At 36.0% G+C, this 21,271-nt stretch overlaps 1 protein-coding gene and 1 pseudogene across 6 annotated transcripts in view; one reads left to right on the forward strand and one right to left on the reverse strand.

The window, feature by feature from the left end:
• The window catches only part of ADK (adenosine kinase), a 499,563-nt gene that overhangs the window by 304,395 nt on the left and 173,897 nt on the right, over positions 1-21,271 (reverse strand). For all 6 annotated transcript variants that reach the window (XM_059053172.2, XM_067025331.1, XM_059053175.2 and 3 more), the window contains exon 4: positions 18,751-18,829. In XM_059053172.2, the coding sequence (XP_058909155.1) occupies positions 18,751-18,829 (79 nt within the window). The remainder of the gene's footprint in view (positions 1-18,750; positions 18,830-21,271) is intronic.
• LOC131750570 (proteolipid protein 2 pseudogene) lies at positions 2,540-3,030 on the forward strand (annotated as a pseudogene).

Here is a 21,271-nt window from a genome sequence, read left to right on the forward strand (position 1 = left end):
TACTTTAAAAACCAAAACATGCATATTGCATTTTGGTAAATACAAACAGAGTAACATTAAAAAATTAAATTAAAAGATGCATTTAATTCTGTGGAAGACAAACTTTTTTTTTTTTTTTTTTTTTGGTTGCATCACACGGCTTTGTGGGAACTTAGTTCCCCAACCAGGGATTGAACCCAGGACCTCAGCAGTGAAAGCTCCGAGTCCTAATGACTGGACCACCAGGGAATTCCTGACAAACTTTTATCATTAATCAAAAGGATAACAGAGAGTACTGGGAGATTTAACTTTTATGAAATGACAACACATACTTCAGTCCCTACATTTCTATGTAACATCCCACCCATAACACTACACTTCTGAGAAGTCACAGTAGGTAGAGCACCAATTTAATAAATGTATAACTAAAGGACTATTTTGAAAATGGCTCTCAACAGTGCAATATATCAATGTGTACCACCTATTCATATAAATATGTTGTGAAAACACTGAGAAATTAAATCACATGATCTTTAATGATGATGATGATACTGAAGTTTAATAACATCTGTGATAACGATTTCATATGCCAGCACCTTACCTAGTAGTACATACTCTTCCTTTTTTTATTTTACATTTCACCCTCACAACACCAAGTGTACAGTGTGCATTTTACAGTGTACAAATGAGCAGGGCTTCCCTGGTAGTGCAGTGGTTGAGAATCCGCCTGCCAATGCAGGGGACACGGGTTCGTGCCCCATTCAGGGAAGATCCCATAGGCCGCAGACCGGCTGGGCCCATGAGCCATGGCCGCTGAGCCTGCGCGTCCGGAGCCTGCACTCCGCAATGGGAGAGGCCACAACAGTGCAAGGCCCGCATACCGAAAACAAAAAACAAAACAAACAAACAAATGAGCAAACGGAGGCACAGAAAGGCTAGGAAAACTTGCCCAATGTCATCTACAACGAGAAGTTTGTCATGTATTCTAAATATATGGTTCCCAGAACTAAGCACCACATTCAAGAAAAATATACTGTTCTTAGCCCATTTTCCTTCATTTGGAATAATCTTTTTACATTATTTTCCCTAAGATTGTGTTTTGGTGGCTCTGTAAAACTACATGACACAAACTGAATTTACTTTAAAAAAACAAAGCAAACTGTTTTCTCCCCCAAGTTCTCCAATTGTAGAACTATGTAAACACACACAGACTCACATACAACTGGAAAACAAAAAAGAGGTTACTGTCATTTCTTTTCTTTACATTTCAATTTTCTAAAATATGTTCTAAGTTTAACAATTAAAACCATTTAAAAAATGTTAAGAAACCCTACAATAAGGGGGTATGAGGGTGAAGTATCAACCTGCCACAACTTCCTACATGAAAGGTTTGATTACAACACAGAAGAGCCCAAAGGCTGAGGTGGCTGCTTCCACCTACTATACAGTCGCTCCAAAAGTACGAGCCCTATCAAGTCAGCTTTGTACATGTCCTCAGCAATGTACATTACTTGTAGTCACTGCTGCTATAAAATTAACCTTCATCCCATAGAGGCCTAAAAGAGATGGTTAAGAATTGATAGTTCTTGCTTTAAAAAAAATGCAACACTGACTACATTATTACTGACTACAATCTTTCACATTTAGTATAATTTTCCTCAGGGTAGTATTAAATCTATAAGTTTGGGGAAGGGAAAATGACCTACTCTAAATAATTTAAAGTACTGCTCTATATACTTAGACTTTCACCATTTCAGACAAATGACACATTTACATGAATGCTTCACAGAGATATTACTTTTTAGTTCTCCAGTATTTTTAGATAAATCACATGGTTCAAATATTACTTTCCTATGTGAGTTGTATTAGTCTACCTGATGAACATTTCATTCAATTTTTAATACAACAGAAGGTGACAGGAATTCCCTGGTGGTGCAGTGGTTAAGCATCCACCTGCCAATGCAGAGAACACAGGTTTGAGCCCTGGTCAGGGAAGATCCCACATGCTGTGGAGCAACTAAGCCCGTGAGCCACAACTACTGAGCCTGCGCTCTAGAACCCCCAAGCCACAAGTACTCAGCCTGTGTGCCATAACTACTGAAGCCCGTGCACCTAGAACCCATGCTCCGCAGCGAAAAGCCACCGCAACAAGAAACCCGTGTGCCGCAACTAGAGAAACCTGTGCAAAGCAACAAAGACCCAATGCAGCCAAAAATAAATAAATTTATTTTTAAAAAAAAGAGAGAGAGAAGGTGACAACTGTTACATAAGGCACAAATCCCTAGTGGTCTGTAAATACGAATAATTACTATTCTGAACATAACTGAAAGTAATCTGATCTATCTAATGAAACACATTATTTAATTGTTCATATTTGCATAAATTATATGCCATCTTCATAAAAGACTATAACTGGTACTGCTTTCATAAAATCAAACCTCTCCCTTTGCCCTGGGGCCCCCTTCCCGGTCAGATGGCGGGCAAGATGTCTGGGTGTGCACGGTCCTCGAACCCACAAGTGAGCAGATCCTCCGCGCCTCTCAGGACTCCGGTCTACGCGATGGCGGATTCCGAGCGCCTCTTGGCCCCCGGCTGCCGGACCGCCTGATCCAAATTCTCACACACCCGACCGGGAATTCTGTTTGCTGAAATTATATTGTGCCTGGTGATTCTGATCTGCTTCGGTGCCTCGACATCAGGATACTCCTCCTTGTCGGTGATAGAGATGATCTTTGCTGCTCTCTTCTTTGTCGTCTACATGTGTGACCTGCACACCAAGCTACAGATCATCAACTGGCCTTGGAGTGATTTCTTCCGAACTCTCGTAGCGGTCATCCTCTACCTGATCACCTCCATTGTTGTGCTTGTTGAGAGAGGAAACCACTCCAAAATCATCGCAGGGGTACTGGGCCTAATCCCTGCATGCCTCTTTGGCTACGATGCCTACATTACCTTCCCCTTGCGGCAGCAAAGACATACAGCAGCCCCTACTGACCCTGCAGATGGCCCAATGTAGGTGAACTCCCTTCATTTCTCTCAGTAACCTGCAAATAACACTGCCATCAAAATAATTCCTCCCAGCCCACAACTGAGGTAAAAGTGCCTTTATCGAGAAAATTTGTCTTCCAGCCTGCCAATCAACTCCTGGGTATGGCCACCTTTACGGGTGTGCCTAGGTTCCCCTTCCTTCTGCAGTATCCAAATGGAGACACCAGTTCTGCCTGGACAATACCCCCACCTAAGCCACAAAATGATGGAAGAGGGTGCCTCAGGTTTCAAGACTCCAGGCCCCAGCTTGTAACCCATTCCAAACAACCTCCTCAGTGTCGGAGGGGGGGACATGGGGGGGTATGGGTGTGTGGGGGGGAAGGGGGCTCTGTGGAGGAATAAATAATAAGCAGATTATTAGGGGGAAAAATAAATCAAACCTCTCTAAGTTTCTTATTCTGCCAGATCTCAAATTTTTAAATCCTCAAAATTTTCATAGTTTTCTGATACATGTTGTTAAATCACTTCTAAATACACAAACAGTAAATGGCAAAGTTCTTCAATTTAACTAGACACCACATGCAATCAACCAGCTACGCCTACCAAGAACAGAGCTTATCAATGGTCACTTCCACCCATCCCTCCAATCTTCTTCTCCCTTATTTGAAAAGCCCACTGCATAGCTGTTAATTTTCACGTAGAGACTTTGTGAAAGAAGGAAATTATAGCTGTCGTGATGGGATGGACAGCAATTACTACCAAGTAAGGTCTATGAAAATGAGGCCAAGGATTGTATCACTGCCTACTGGATTCTAAATGCTTTACATGGGAGGGATCCAGGTAGGACAGTAGAAATGAGATAAGGTTCCTTAGGTCAATTCTTCATTTTACCCCACAAACTCTGTGTCTACATGAATACATATTTATCTTTAGGGCCAAACATACACATAGTTTAATTTCAAAAAGAGAAAACATACCTCATCCTATTTACCTTACACTTATTTCAAATTTCATTAACAGAAGATCAGGCCTTTCATTTCCTAATAATATAAATATTAAACAGGTACATATTTAAATAACTTTATAAATCAATGTGAATACATGCTCCTGAAAATGCCAAAGATGGAATAAGAATATTGACTGGTACAGAAATAAACTTAGAAAATAGGAAGTTACTGGCTCTTAATGCATGGCAACAATGCCTCTGAGGGGGAAAACAAAAGACAAGAAGTGGGGAATGGGGGTTCTCAGTATTTGGTCACCTATAAGCAGCAATGCACAGGATAGTACCTAAGAAGCCAGCATTTTGGCTCACTTTCTAACAGTTAAAGATGACTAGCAGGCAAATTAGTAGAACCTGGAAAGTAATATCACAGATTCTCAATTTGACAAATCATTATTATAGATTCCAAAAGTTGATGGTGAACTACAATATGCAGACTATATCTATGAAGAATGAAGAGCAATTTCCTAAGATTTAAGACAGATGCCTGATTCATTTACAAATTCAAAATTTTTATCAATAAGCTGTTATATTCAAGAGCCTATTCATAAAGAACTGTTACAATAAAAACTGTCTGAAACATTTTCTTTTACATAATTTGAATTTCTTCCAGTGGAATCAAGAACATTTTGCGATAATACCCAACTTAAAATTTAAAAAAAATCATTTTCCTATATGCTTTGTCTTGGATATTATCAACTAAATTCAGGGCTTAATGGGGAACCTTAAATGATTATCAAATACTTTAAAATTTCTTATTTATATAGCACAAAATGTATTGTTAAGCAAAATTCAAACCTTTGATTTAAGCCTCAGAAGTTAGCTAAGTTGTTCATTGTTCCAAGTCACAATCACAATGTTATTTTATTCAGTAAGGTGAATATCTTATGAGAGCATGTATTAAAAAGAATGTAAACATCTTGAATACCAGCTTATAAAAGGTTATTCATTAGGGTCCCACATTTTCCTTTATCGTATCTATTATTTTTGTGACAAATCACCATTGTATTAAATTACACGTGTGAGTCCTTCAAATCAGAGCTAGTTATATAACTAACTGTATATGTAAGCACAGATTTTTAGGACACTATTGAAATGACTACTTTTACAGAATAAATATAAACTTTTACACCTCCATGAAATAACACACCAAAAATCAAACCCAACTAAAATAATAATAGTTTAACAGCACAGGTAAGCTTTTTTGATCATTTACTACGTGCCATGAACCTTCCTAGGTAATTTATTTGTATTACATTTAATTCTCTTAATAAACTACAAGGTTACAGTGTTTTGAGTTATCATCTCATTTTACTTGTGAAGAAACTACTACTGCTCAAAGAGTTGACGGCAACTCAGAGAAGAACCAGGTCTAGAATCCAGATCTTTGCCTCCAAAGATTATACTCTTCATTATAAACTTTGTTTATATCGCTGTCAAAATATACCAACGCATGACATTAAAAGAAAAAAATTCAATAATTAGATTAAAATAAATACCTATGCTTGTACAGAAATTATGCTTTTGCCCTGTCAAAATACTAAATAAAATTAATACAAACCAGAGAATCGAGCAGTAAAGAAAAATACAACTTTCTCATATCGGGTTATATCTATTAATCACTTCAATCACTCAAAATATGTTCACTGAAAGTCTTCCAAGTCACAGAGATTATTGGAGATGTTGAGGACACACAGCAGGGAACAAAACAAAGTGCCTGCCCTCATGATGCTTATATTTTAATGAATACAAAACTAATAAAAGAAGGAAAAATATTAAAATAATAAATTATAGCAATAGGCTAACAAGGGAAAACAATTATGTTACCAACTCAACAACTATTCTTAATAAAATCTGTGAAAATACAAGGATTAGAATTATTCTTCCCTATCATGAAGCATATACCTTTAAGCTATTTTATGAGTTTGTAAATTGTGTATTACTTATAGCAATAATTATTGCCTATAAAAAAATCAGAAAATAAAATCTGCCCTGTAGAGACACAAATGAAATCCACCACCCCACCAAAGTCAGTTTTGTAATATTTATAGATTGATTTCATGGACCACACGTATCTCCAGTCTTTGAAATCACCTTTAAATAAATTGCAACATCTCACCTGTACACTAATTAGAGTTAAATAAAATTGGTGACATGTTCATTTCATATCTGAGAGTCCCATTTTCCCTTTTAAGAATGTTAGCCTGTAAAAGTACTATCATTATTCCCATTTTACAGAAGAGGAAACTGAAACTTGAAAAGGTTAGGTGACTTGGGACTTCCCTGGTTGTGCAGTGGTTACAAAGCCGCCTGCCAATTCAGGGGACATGGGTTTGACCCCTGGTCCAGGAAGATCCCACATGTCGCGGAGCAACTAACCCGTGCGCCGCAACTACTGAGCCCACGTGCTGCAACTACTGAAGCCCGCATGCCTAAAGCCTGTGCTCTGCAACAGGAGAAGCTACTGCAATGAGAAGCACACCAAAACAAAGAGTAGCCCCAGCTCGTCGCAACTAGAGAAAGCCTGAGCTTAGCAACGTAGACCCAACGCAGCCAGAAATAAATTTTAAAAAACAAATAAATAAATAAAATATAAATAATAAATAAATAAAACATATTCTATTAAAAAAAGGTTAGATGACTTGCCCAAGTCTGTACTTCCCCAGCTTTGCTTTTATTGCACAGCACATTCCCTAAGCCACTACGCCGTGCTAAGCTAAAATTTAGACTATTTTGTTTTTTACTTTCTCTCAAGTATATTATTGCCAAAAGTACCAAAGAAAACAGAAATACTCTAGAAAAGTTTGTCTTAAAAAACATGGTAGTTGACAGTACCACTATGTAATTTAAATGGCAAACACCATATTCATTGCCCAACCAACCTAACAAATGAGACATTTTTCTCTCCCAGAAGAGATGACTTTATTTTTCAGTTCAAATAAATATATTAATTAACAAGACATTTATTTTTAAAAGTTCCTGAAACCTAATTACAAAATAGAATGAAAAGGAATGGAATCAAGGCAAGAATTTTATCCCCTGAATGAAACAAGATTCTGCAACTTGTGGTTTTCCTTACTGAAGCACTTGTTGCTTTGCTCTTAGGCAGGAGAGACACAATCTGAAACTGTACCCATGTTTAATGTCATACTGCAGGACAATGTACCACATTAAGGTTCATAAGTGTAAAAGGTATGCTTTCTTTCACAAAGTGGATAGTTTATGACGTGTAGGTGTAGATTTATACTATACAACCTCAAAGCACACCTTAACTACTGAGACAAAACTAAAAGCATGTTTTACTAAGAGTGGCAAAAGAATCCCTTAACACAAGACATAAAATAAGGCTTCAAGGACAAAAAGCAGAATGAAAAGAAGAAGGAAAGAGAAAAGAGGAGGGGGAGATAAGGAAGGAAGAGAGAAACTATAGGTTTTGCTTTCCATTAAAGAATCTGACAACATAGAACGATGTCACAAACACATTAAAAATATCCTTCAGGAAAACAAAACACTACTTTCTTCACCTTAGTTTAGCTACTAAAATCTCTCACAGTCTTATTCAACAAAGAAAAAGATTACCAAAGAAGGGAGGTGTTAATTCATACTTAAAATTTTCAATTGCAAAGAGAAATTCACAATTTTAATAGTCAACTTTATTTTGTAAGACCTAAGTTACTTAAAATTATTCATTAATCTTAAAATTGGCACTAAAAGGAACCTCCTTTTTAGTGACATAAAGGTTTGACAAGACTCTGTGTTGTATCACCGTCTGCCACATCCTGCTCTGATATTTATAAATGTAGTTGTGCTATTGACAGTTCTGCAACTGTTCCAGGTGTAAGGCATTAGAAGGGAGAATTCTCTTTGATCACTCCAATGTCATTTCTTCTCTTTAGATCTAAGCAGTCTGCACTGTTCCCAGATTCCGAGATATATCTACTAAAATGCATTTTAATCTCTATATAGTTTTTTCAGGTGAAATAGGTCATAAAAAGATAATCAGAATAATATTTATTCATACAGAAAAGCCACATAGATTAACTGTTTTTTTTAAATGTCTACAAAAGAAAACATAAGGCTCTCAATTTTCATCAATTTTAATTTCTAAATACTATGACTTAATTGGAAATGCCACATGGTTCTTAAAATAACTTTACAATTCTGGGTTGAACATGTTTCTATTCATTCAAACATAACTGTATAAACTTTATAAAAAATGTTTTTAGGTACTCAATATACAAAGAGTTTGGGAAAACTTTAAAACACAATTCTGAAAACTGGTTCATTACATGATGTTTGTATGAAAAAAACAATTAAAGCACCCCTCCCCCCTCCACACACCCCAACAGCCATCCTGTATAAAACGTAAAAATACTGGCACAAGACAGTTTTCTCAAAATTTCATTAAAAACAAAAGCTTGGTTAAAATTCCACTAGAAGTGAAACATAGAGGCTTATCTAACTGTGAGAGAGACAAGAAAAAAGAAAGATTGAAAAGTCAATAATGAGAGAACCAGGTGAGGAATTAGAAGGATGTAAGAATTCAAGTGACCAAGAGAAACGTTTAATACTTATCTGAAGAAAAGAATCAAATCTATTACTGATGAATTTATATAAATGATTACAGAAGAAAATTTTTAATTAGGAACATATTTTACTTCCTGAAGAAAAATGGAGCAGAGAGGGCTATTTGGCAAGGAACATATACACATTTAGTAGTTTTCAATAAATGATTTCAATTACAGCAAAGAATGAAGTACTATTTTATCCCTAAGATCTTTGCTTTAAATGAGAAAGAAAAATATACTTTATTTAGAAAAAAAGGCAGTTATTAAAGTAATAAGAAAATGATTACTCTTTATTATTGAATAGCAAATCATAAAAATCCATATAGCCTCAATACTTTGGGGGATGAGAGGAAGAAGAAATAACTGATTCCAATGATGATCTACTTATACTTCAGGTAAAAAAGACTGAGAAGGCACTTAAAATATTTGATTAGATGCCCAGAACACATGCAAAAATGACTAATTTTTAACAGGTATAGAACATTAGAAGGATCAGTAAATCAATTTGCAGGAAACTTAATAGTGAACTTATATAACTTAACACAATATAGGAATACCACATGTAGCTGGTCATGAGTCTTCTGAAAAATATGAGTCAGAAAAAAGCATATACTGCCATGGAGCAAAAAGATATCTAAACACCAAAAAAACTGCTGTCCCTCAGAAGCATGAAGGGAAGAGCTGGTTTAATTAGAACTGTATTAAAAATGATGGCTACTTGATTCTCTCTGACAACCTCCAATTCTTCCCAAATTGAAGCAGACTGTAAAAAGTGGAGAGAGTATGTGTAACGCTATTCAAATCTAACATATATGGACAAGTCAAAACTGAAGTCCACTAAGGAAGAGAGAGAAATCTCCAGTAAGGAGAGCAATCAGAAGTTTCCAGTTAGAAGATCTGGGTTCTAATTCTGATCTGCTTAGTTACCAACCATGGCATTTTTATCTACCTTATTTAATCAGAATCCTTTTCATTAAAATGAGATCACATCTTTTTTCCTACCACACAGTCTGTTATGAGGCTCTAAAGGTTGAGAGAGTACACAATAGTATAAAATAAAGACTGCAAAGAGGTAATACGAATAAGTTAAGTAGGTAAGGTTTATGAAAACCAATAGCCCAGCATATGAATAGAAAACAATAGGCCACTGGCCTTAAAACAGAGTGACCAACTTTTTAGAATCCCAACACAGGAACAAATATAACAGACCAAAAAATACATATATAATGATAATTATGGAGCAACTTGATGGGGTATGCAGCTCCAAACTCTTTCCAAAGAAGCATTAAAACAAAAATAAACAAACAAAACCCTATCAAGTACACCAACATATGTACTGTAGGAATTGCAGAAGAGAGAAAGGAGCAGAAAAAGATATTTGAAAACATACGGCCAAAAAATTCCCAAATTGATGAAATACATAAACCTACACATCCAAGAAGCTCAATGAACTCCAAGGAGAATAAACCCAAAGAGATTCACACCAAGACTTGACTAAATTATCAAAAGATAGAGAAAGAATCTTAAAAGCTGAGAGAAGCAATTTCTCAAGAATAAGGGGTCCTCGATAATATTAATAATATTTCTTGGGCTTCCCTGGTGGCGCCAGTGGTTAAGAATTCGCCTGCCAATGCAGGGGACATGGGTTCGAGCCCTGGTCCAGGAAGATCCCACATGCCACAGAGCAACTAAGCCTGTGCGCCACAACTACTGAAGCCCGCGTGCCACAACTACTGAAGCCCATGTGCCTAGAGCCCATGCTCCGTAACGAGAAGCCACCGCAGCAAGAAGCCCCTGCACTGCAACACAGTAGCTCCCGCTCGCTGCAACTAGAGAAAGCCCGTGTGCAGCAACAAAGACCCAATGCAGCCATACATACATATATAAACAAACAAACAAGCAAGCAAGCAAGCAAGCTGATTTCTCATCAGAAACCATGCAAGCCAGAAGGCAATGCTATGACATGTTTCAAGTAATAAAAGAACTATCAACCAAGAATTCTACATCTGGCAAAACTATCCTTTAAGAGTAAAGGATAGGGAGTTCCCTGGTGGCCCAGTGGTTAGGATTCCAGGCTTTCACTGCTGTGGCCCAGGTTCAATCCCTGGTTGGGGACCTGAGATCCCGCAAGCTGCGCAGCACAGCCAATACATAAATAAATAAAAATAAAGGATAAATTAAGACATTCCCAGATAAAACACAAAAGCTTAAGGAGGTTGTTAATAGCAGACCTGCCCTACAAAAAATGCTAAAAGTAGTCCTACAGACTGAAATGAAAGGACACTAGACAGTAACCTAAAAACATAACAAGAAATAAAGAACAGTGATAAGGTAACTACATAGGAAAATATAAAAGCCAGTATTGTATATATGTGCCACATCTTCTTTATCCATTCATCTGTTGATGGACACTTAGGTTGCTTTCATATCCTGGCTATTGTAAACAGAGCTGCAATGAACATTTTGGTATATGACTCTTTTTGAATTATGGTTTTCTCAGGGTATATGCCCAGTAGTGGGACTGCTGGGTCGTATGGTAGTTCTATTTGTAGTTTTTTAAGGAACCTCCATACTGTTCTCCATAGTGGCTGAACAGAGTGAAGTAAGTCAGAAAGAGAAAAACAAATACCGTATGCTAACACATATATATGGAATCAAAAAAAAAAAAAAGTCATGAAGAACCTAGGGGCAAGACGGGAATAAAGACGCAGACCTACTAGAGAATGGATTTGAGGACATGGGGAGGAGTAAGGGTAAGCTGGGACACAGTGAGAGAGTGGCAGAGACATATATACACTACACCAAACATAAAATAGATAGCTAGTGGGGAGCAGCTGCATAGCACAGGGAGATCAGCTCAGTGCTTTGTGTCCATCTAGAGGGGTGGGATAGGGAGGGTGGGAGGGAGGGAGACACAAGAGGGAAGAGATATGGGGACACATGTATATGTATAACTGATTCCCTTTGTTATAAAGCAGAAACTAACACACCATTGTAAAGCAATTATATACTCCAGTAAAGACGTTAAAAAAAAAAAAAAAGAAAAACTTGATGTGCCTTTAAAATGGCCAAGTAGTCCCCGAAGAAGAAAATAAATGAAGAATTCTAAGGCAAAAAAAAAAAAAAAAAGCCAGTATTACCACACTTTTGGTCTGCAACTCCTCTTTTATTCCTAGAGGATTTAAAAGGTAAAATGAATTATACAATCATTATAAATCTGTGTTAATGAGCACACAATGTATAAAGATATAATCAGGGACAACAACAATATAAAGGAGAAGGATGGAGGGGGCACAGTGTTTATGTCATTGAAACTAAGCTGGTACTATTCAAACTAGGTTGCTATAAGTTTAGAATGTTAATTGTAATCCCCAAATTAACCAAGAAAATAACTAAAACACATACAAAAAAGTAAAGAAGATGGGAATCAAAATGGTATACTACCAATAAAAAAATATAAACAAATGAGTACTTGTCATGGACTAATAACTCTGTCCTCCCAAAACTCATATGTTGAAGCCCGAACCTCCAAGATTTCAGAATGCAACTATATTTGGAGATTGGGGCTTTAAAGGAGTCATTAAGTTAAAATGAAGCATTTATGTTAGGCCCTAATCCAATCTAACTGGTGTCTTTATAAGAAGACACCTCTCTCTGTGTTAACAGGAACACACAGAGAGACACGAAGGGTATGCACAGAAGGACAAATATTTGAAGAAGCAGTAAGAGAAGAAAGGACCCTGAAGAAACCAAAGTAGCCAACACCTTGATCTTAGACTTCTAAGCTTCCTTGATCCCTGAGAAAATTAATTTCTCTTGTTTAAGTCACCCAGTCCATGGTTATTATTTCAGTACTTAATTGAAATTATATACTACTCTGTATTATTTCCTTTTCTGTTACATAAGTGCTGTTATTTAAATCAAACAATATGAATAATTAACAAGTGGCAATTAGTAATAATTAAAAGAAGGACTAACTAAACAGTATATGTATGGGAAAATATAACAATCATTTCTTTTGTTTAAATAAATATAGCAACTTATTTAACTTTTTAAAACTCTTTATTATGTATTTAAATTTCTATAGGCCATACTGTATGTTCTTAATGTACATAAATATAAGATTTTTAAAAAGAAGAGTAAGTACAGTCGGATTAAACAGATGTTACCAAAATTTAGAAAAAAATAACAATGACGTGTTCCTTTTTGTCCATGAAATAAAAGAATATTTTAACTCTGTGTGTTTCCTTTCCAATAATACTTCTCTGAACTGATTAAAACCATAGGACACCTTCTTTAATGTGTGGTAAAACTGAATATAGTTAAAAGTAAATTTCACTTTGACTTATGGCTCTGCTGTTATCTCCACATTCTTGGTGTCAGTCCAACATGATGACATCAAGCTAAATATTCTTTCAACAAATGCATTTGAACATGGAATACTTAGGATTTTATTTACTAGCAATAGTAGGCATTTAGATATACAAGAATTAGTTTCTGGCTGTACAAAATATTCATCTACCTTGAATCTATCTAAATGCTTGTTTTGGTATTCCAACTGCTTATTTAATCATGTCCTTTGCATTTATAGATTCATTACATATACTATCCATGCCTAAAATGAACATTATTTCAAAACATCCAAACCACAATGGTGATTGCAATTTCTGTTATCAAAGTTGGATTCCAAGTAACTTACAGTTTTAATAAAGACATTGAGAAAGCCCTATTTAAGTTGGCTGCCCTTCTATAGCGAACTTTTCCCCCTCTTGAGATATAAAGCAGTCATATTACACAAAAATGAGTCATTTGTTTGTTATATGAGTTTTTCCTAGCCTCCTTATGGCCTCTTTAAATATCATCAAACACTTTTGGAGAAATGGCATATAAATTTTTGTTTTACTGTAAAGTTTCTCTGCATTCTCATCTTCAATGTATTGCCACATTAGATAAGGACATTCTTCTTGTCTCACATTCTAAAAATATTATTCTGCAGGACATATTTTCTGAGTCCAGCAACAATTATAGCCATCTTTTAGGCACATGTCCAAGGAGGCTATCTCCTTCCATTTTTTAAAAGTCAAAAATCACATTAAGTGCATCTGCTCTTCTTTAAAAAACTGAAAAGTGACGAAAAACGTTCACTATGAAAGCATCAATATCATAGGTAAGCAAATCACTTCCCTTTTTTAAGCAGTGTTGTATACAAGGTGTGCAGGATATTTAGAAGATAAAATCTTTATTTTCATTAATAATTTACACTGAATAGAATTTGTCAAAATTTAAATTTGCACTGTCTGTCAAATACGTAGATGAGAAAAGTCGAGAAATTATATTTGGACATGATATCAACAATACTGTTTTATGTTGCCTGTGGTTTCATTAAAATCTTCAAAAACATGTTTTAACAAATTAAATTATCTAAGGGCTAATGGGAACATTTTCTTGTTGACATGATTTGTCACATCACTTGATATATCAAAGTATTATTGTTGGTAAGATCTGACAGAATGAGCTCTACATTGTCAATGTTAACCTTTACTCTTCATATGACTTCCAGTTCTTCTTTCACAGAGGTGATGATTTTTGCGAAGTAACATTCTCTTTCAATGTTTCAGCATATTTTTCCATAGCTACCATGAGAGTTAGTGTTGTTAAACTACCGAACAAGGAAAAATCGATCTAAACCTGGTGTGATGTGGGGAAATTATCTTAAAGCCTGGTAGACTACAAGTATCAATACATACATAAGCAAACTATCCCAGAGGACATAGAACGGAAAGGGCCTACCAACCAAATTAAGATGCTTAAATCACAGATGTATCCATTTAAAACACACAAGAAGCAAAGGAGAGAGTTGGAGTAAGTTAACACACAGGGTGCAAACAAGTATAAGGACCACACTGCCTGAATGTTCAAACATTATCTGCTTTTCACCTCATCTGCCTTCCCTGATGATGGTGGTATCATTATGAGAACAAGGCCACAGTTTGAGCAAGGGGGCCCACAGACAGGAGTCCCTGGGAGATAGTAAAAATCAGGAACACTTTGGAAAAGAGCCTGAACAGCCATGGCTTTATTTGCCTTTCCTGAGTTATATGCATGTGGGGGTTAGAATGAGAACATAGTAAGTTTCACTAATGAATGATCTTTGGAGAGGTGAGCCTAGTGGTATATGAACATAATACTGTCTTTCCATCTCTTTCTATGTATCAGTATTACTCTTGTTTATTACAACACAGTTTTTCTTTATGCTGTCTTTAGCAGTCTTACAGGTTATAAACTTACTTGCTATTTATATTTAACAAATTGTATCAACTTTGCCTGTTTCCCAAGCTACTTGTTTATTTACTATCTATATTTAAAATATCCTATGAGTTTTGCCTCAATCTTAAAACCTACCAGGTTACTATCTATGAATTTCATCTATATTGTTATTCTTCTTGTCTTTACAGATGAACTGAATTATTTTCAAAATACCTGTAACAAAAAACACATATTACAGATGGCATATGCCAACGAAAAACATATAGAATTAAATGGTTTATGGGGACTTCCCTGGTGGTCCAGTGGTTAAGAGTTTGCCTTCCAATGCAGGGGGTGCAGGTTCGATCCCTGGTCTGGGAGCTAAGATCCCACATGCCTTACAGCCAATAAACCAAAACATAAAACAAAAGCAATATTGTAACAAATTCAGTAAAAACTTTAAAAATGGTCCACATCAAAAAAAAATCTTAAAAAATCGGTTTATGAATACTTCGATGATGATTGAGTTCTTAATCTTATTCTTGGCCCTAACTTTAGATCTACAGTTCACAGCACCTAGCATACATTCAGTTAGTGTAGCTACACTGAACTGGTATTTGTTGTCCAGTATTTGCTTCTTCAGTAACCTAGAGTGATAGAGAAAATGGAAGACTGTAATCCAGTTGTTCTCAGAGGTGAAGGAGAACACAAATGAATAAGAAAAGAAGACAAAAGCCCCAAATCAACCAATCAAGTGCATTAACAGAAAACAAAAACAAGAACCTTCCCGGATGTGCTGTCCTGGGCTAGACTTTCTAAACAGTGTAAAGCTCAACTTCATTCATTCACCACAATAGATTCAAGCAAGATTATATCAAGATTGTTCACTCTAAGGCTCTGAATATTTTATCACATTTTACTTAAAATTTAGATGACATAGCTTATGTTACCAGCTACTACCTAGCACAATTACTAGCACATAGCAGATGCCCAACAAATATCTGCTTTATGTACAAAGGAATCAGTTCTTCCTATTAATGACTGCCAAGGAAAATCTGAAGAATTCTCCTTCTAAAGAAAAGTACTTCTAAAGGAATGTTTTTCAAAACTCTGTGGTTACCCTAGTCATAAATTATAACTGGGCAATTATGTAGTTGAATCATCAATCAGATGTAAAAGAAAAGCCCTCTCAAAATAGTAGGGGAACTAAAAACCCAAACAAGATGTTCAACTGAAGACTAGATTGAAATAAGTATTTTTAAGTGAATGAGAGCCAAAAAACTGGTTGTTCTGTCCATGAATGGGTAAATTTACATTCTGTTAAGATGAAGAAAATTCAGAAAAATGGGGGGAAAAAAGCCCTTTCCAAACTTTCTTTTGAATAGTAGGATAGGGACTTCCCTGGTGGTGCAGTGGTTAAGAGTTTGCCTGCCAATGCAGGGGACACGAGTTCGAGCCCTAGTCAGGGAAGCTCCCACATGCCACAGAGCAACTAAGCCCATGCGTCACAACTGCTGAGCTGGCACTCTAGAGCCCGCAAGCCACAATTGCTGAGCCCACGTGCTACAACTACTGAAGCCCATGTGCCTAGAGGCCGTGCTCTGCAACAAGAGAAGCCACTGCAATGAGAAGCCTGTGCACTGCAATGAAGAGTAGCCCCTGCTCACCGCAACTGGAGAAAGCCTGCGTGCAGCAATGAAGACCAACACAGCCCCCTCCAAAAAATTAATTAATTAAAACAAAAAGAAGCATAATTTTTTAAAACATTCATTATCTCATAAATCCTTACAACTTCCACCTGCAATAAGCATTAACCTCCATTTACAGGTGAAAGGCCCATAAAAGTTGTTCATGCTTTCATAGCCAATAAAGTGACAAAGCGTGAACTCAAACCCAGTTCTAATGGACTCCCATGGCCCCAAGAGCAAGCCCATGCTTTTGACTTGTTATGTCGCCTCACTGATTATTGAATAAACAAATGAAATCCGTAACTTGGATCAAGTTGATACCACTCCCTTTTGAAGCATTTCTATAATCTATTTTTGATTTATTTTTTAAATGTAGTAAAACAGACATATACAAAATTTACCTTTTTAATCATTTTAAAGCATACAGTACATTTGCATTGTTGTACAACCATCACCACTATTTATCTCTACAACTCTTTTCATCTTGTAAAACTGAAACGCTATGCCCATTAAGCAGTAACTCTTCATCTCCCCTTCCCACAACTCCTGGCAACCACCATTCTACTTCCCATCTCTATGAATTTGACTAACCTAGGTACCTCATATAACTGGAATCATCATCATTAGTCCTTCCGTGACTGGGTAATTTCACTTAGTATATATGTTCAAGATTCACCCATATTGTAGTATGTGGTAGAATTTCCTTATTTTTTAAGGTTGAAAAATATACCATTGTGTGCATATACCACATTTTGTTTATCCATTCATTCACTGAAGGACATTTGGGTTGCTTCCACATTTTAGCTATTGTGAATATAATGCTGCTATGAACGTGGGTTTACACGTATGTCTACCACACCCTGCTTTCAATTCTTTTGGGTATATAACTTGTCTTAGTCTGCCCAGGCTGCCATAACAAAATATTATAGACTGGATGGCTTGAACAACAAAAAAAATTTTTTTGGAGGCTGGAAAATCCAAGACTAAGATACAGTTGATTTGGTTCCTGGAGAACCGAACACTCCCTCTACCACCCCACCCCCACATGAGGACACAGTGAGAAGGCAGCCATCTACAAGACAGGAAGGAAGCCTCACCAGAAACCAGACCTGACAGTACCTTCATCTTAGATGGCACCAGCCTCCAAAACTGTAATAAAATAAATTTCTGTTGTTGAAACTAACCAGTCAGTGGTATTTTGTTATGGCAGCCTGAGAAAACTAATACAGAAGTAAACTGTCTTTTTTCCATTAACCTGAGCTCACAAAGTGACCACCGGAATGTTAAACAAACAAACAAAAAAATCAGCTGACAAATACATAGACCTCATCTCCTCAGGCCACTGCACACAATATTTTACAACCTACAATATTTTAATACTATGATTAAATTTGAGCTTTGGAAGTATGCAGGATAATTACAGTATATGTCTAAATCTAATAAAAGTTAGTTAAAAAAACCAGAAATTGTTCAACCTTTGTTTGTCAATTTTCCACTTCTCTGGCCCATAATTAAAATTCAAAGGGAAAGCATTAATCAATAAAAAAAATCAAAATGACCTGAGTCTATCAGAGGTGACCTTTGACTACAGTTAGTTGGATTTTGAGCTAGTTTACAAATCGTAGAGGTAAGAACCAGAAGTTTGTAAAGCTTTTTCATGTCCTTCATAATTGAAACTTTATATAGAACACTAACGCTCCCACTTAAAATTAGGTCACGCTGGTAACTTGTAGAGTATATGTCAAAATGAGTTTATCCAAGTACCCTCTGGAAGACGTATATAGATATAGACACAGATACATAAATTTACACATACATACATCCAACTGTGTAGATATATAGGTATATATGTATTTATATATACAACAAGAAAACTTATAGTATCTTGTAAGAATTCCATTCTAAGTATTATATGAAATGCAGAAGCCATAAAGTTTAACTATATTAAAAAAAAATTAAGAACTCTGGCAAAGTAAAAGACATGATAAGCAGAGTTAAAGTACAAACGACAAATAAGGAATACTTCGAATTTATAGAATAAAAAAGAATACTATCTATAAAACATGCAGAATTTCTACAAATCAATAACATGAAATATAAAATAATAATCAAAGGATTCCACAAGAAATTAAGAAATGTAAATGAATAATAAACATTCAAAACCAACAGAAATATTCTATAGCAACAAAATATAGATTGGAATAATTATGCACAATGACCAAAAGTCTAGAATCATTCTGAATCCATTTCTTTATCACCTTTAAAATAATTAACCAACCTGGGCCACTTTAATTGAATTCTGGGTAGAGCCACCAGCATGATATTCAACTTTGAATTTTTTTACAAGTTCATCAAACCTAAAAGGAAATCACAGTAGAAAAAAGTAAGTTAGCATTTGTCACTTGTCACAATGCAAATTCTTCTGATTAGAAGTTCGTTAAATCACATTTAGTGAAACTTTTTTTTTTTTTTTTTTTTGTGGTATGCGGGCCTCTCCTGTTGCGGAGCACAGGCTCCAGATGCACAGACTCAGTGGCCATGGCTCACGGGCCCAGCCGCTCCGCGGCATGTGGGATCTTCCCGGACCGGGGCATGAACCCGTGTCCCCTGCATTGGCAGGCGGATTCTCAACCACTGCGCCACCGGGGAAGCCCCCCCACCCTTTTGAAACTTTTTGAACTACATAATTATGTTGAATAAATGAATTAAAATGCTGTATAAAAAACAACTTTGTTAAATTTCCATACTTAAGAAATTTTTTCCACAAGTGTACAACTATAAGAATTTAAAATATATAGGCTGACCATAATAAGCCATTAAACTAAACAGAAGTTGTAAAAATAAAACTTTATAAATTATTATTTATAAGCAATGCATATCTTCCTATATTAAGTGAACTCTAAAATCCTTACAAATATATATTCTAATAAGTTCTAAAAGTTTTAGATATCATAAAGGCTATTGGTTTATAACTTAAAGAATTGAGAAATTACATTGGATTGTATGATTCTAGGAAAGTTGCTTAGTGACACAATTTCTGTATCTGCCAAATATTATAGGGGCAGAGAGAGATGAACTAAACCTTTGATACTTTATTACTTTGGCATCTGATAAAAGCTAGAGAACTTCTCTCCAGGAAAATACATATACTAACTATACATAAAACTTTTCATACAAGATAATCCATATAAACCACTAGAATTACACATACCCAGACAAAGGGCTATGGATACTGATTCTAATAAGTCTCAAATTACACAGCATTTAATAATCCAGATCACAAGTCAATATTCCCTACTACATGTCTCTAACATGTTAGATGCTGTGGGAGATAACCAAAGGGCATACGTATACACTTTAATTTCAAAGGATTTACAAGCTTTGGAGGGACAAAAGGATGAATACACATGAAAAAGAAAATTTTAAAATACCAAGTTATCAACCAACAAAATTTATGCAACGTAGACAGCAAGTGCTACAGAAGATCAAAGAAGAGAGAGATTGGAATGTGAATAGAGTATTCAAAAAAGATGCCAGTCTTGTAAAGTATTTTCGAAACTTTAAATTTTTAAGTATGGAAGTAGATCTTTTTACTCAAATGAAACATTTCACAGAACTTCAAAATATAAAAAGACATAAATACAGAAATGGTTATATTAGGAGTAGGAAAAAGTTATTATACCCACTTCCATACTTCCAATTGCCTTCAGATCCCATCTATAAAACCCTGAGATGCCAATAAACACAATTAGCAAAACTGCCAAAATGTTAACAGCAGTATTTGTATACCACTAATAAAATTCACCTAATACTAACAGGAGAGAAAACTAAGTACATAGTCCCAGATGCAGATAGGTGGCTAGTTGTGGTAGTTTAGGAAATGTTCTCTTCTAAATACTTTCTGAACTATGTAACAGCTAAGAGTGATATTAGAGATTGGAGGAGACAGGAAGAATGAATAGACAAAGTAAACATACAGTGATCAACTGCCATGTTCGTTTGAGGTCATTCCACTTTCAAAAGCCAATTTCTCCAAAAAGATATGTCCCCCCAGAACCTGTGAATGTAATCTTATTTGAAAAAAGGGTCTTTGCAGACATAATTAAGTTCAGGATCTTCAGGTAAGATCCTCCCTCCTGAATTACCCAGGTGAGCCCTAAATCCAATGCCAGGTCTTCTTACAATGGACAAAAGAGAAGACAGAGAGAAGACCATGTGAAGATGGAGACAGAGATTGGAGTGATGTGGCCATATGCTAAGGAAGCCAAGGAATGCCAACACCCACCAAAAGCTGGAAGAGGCAAGGAAGGATTCTCCCCTAGGCTGGTCACAAGGAGTGCAACCATGCTATCACCTTGATTTCAGACTTCTGCCTCCCAAGAACACTGAGAGAATAAATTTCTGTTGTAGGCCACCCAGTTTGTTGTTCCTAGAGCAACACCATCTTTTCTCACTTTCTCAAGAACTTTCCTTAAGTTATAGTCTTCTGCGTTCCATCATCATTAATTTCTTCCTTTCGATGACTAAGAATCAAACAACTATAATATTTCGGGAAGAACTAGATGGGCCTAAATTTATTATAGATACTAAAATTACAGTAAACCAACTACATACTCTATTGTTTACTTCGTTTTTGTTATCAAATTCTACCAACACCATCCAACAGAACTTTCTGACTCCAGTGGGAATGTTCTGTATCTGTGCGTCCAGTTTGACAGCCACTAGCCACATGTGGCCATTGAACACATGAATGGTGACTAGTGTGACTGATGAGTTTTATTTTAAATAAAATTTTAAAC

This window comes from Kogia breviceps, chromosome 2 (assembly GCF_026419965.1).
Source record: "Kogia breviceps isolate mKogBre1 chromosome 2, mKogBre1 haplotype 1, whole genome shotgun sequence".
In the NCBI taxonomy this organism is placed as follows: domain Eukaryota; kingdom Metazoa; phylum Chordata; class Mammalia; order Artiodactyla; family Physeteridae; genus Kogia; species Kogia breviceps.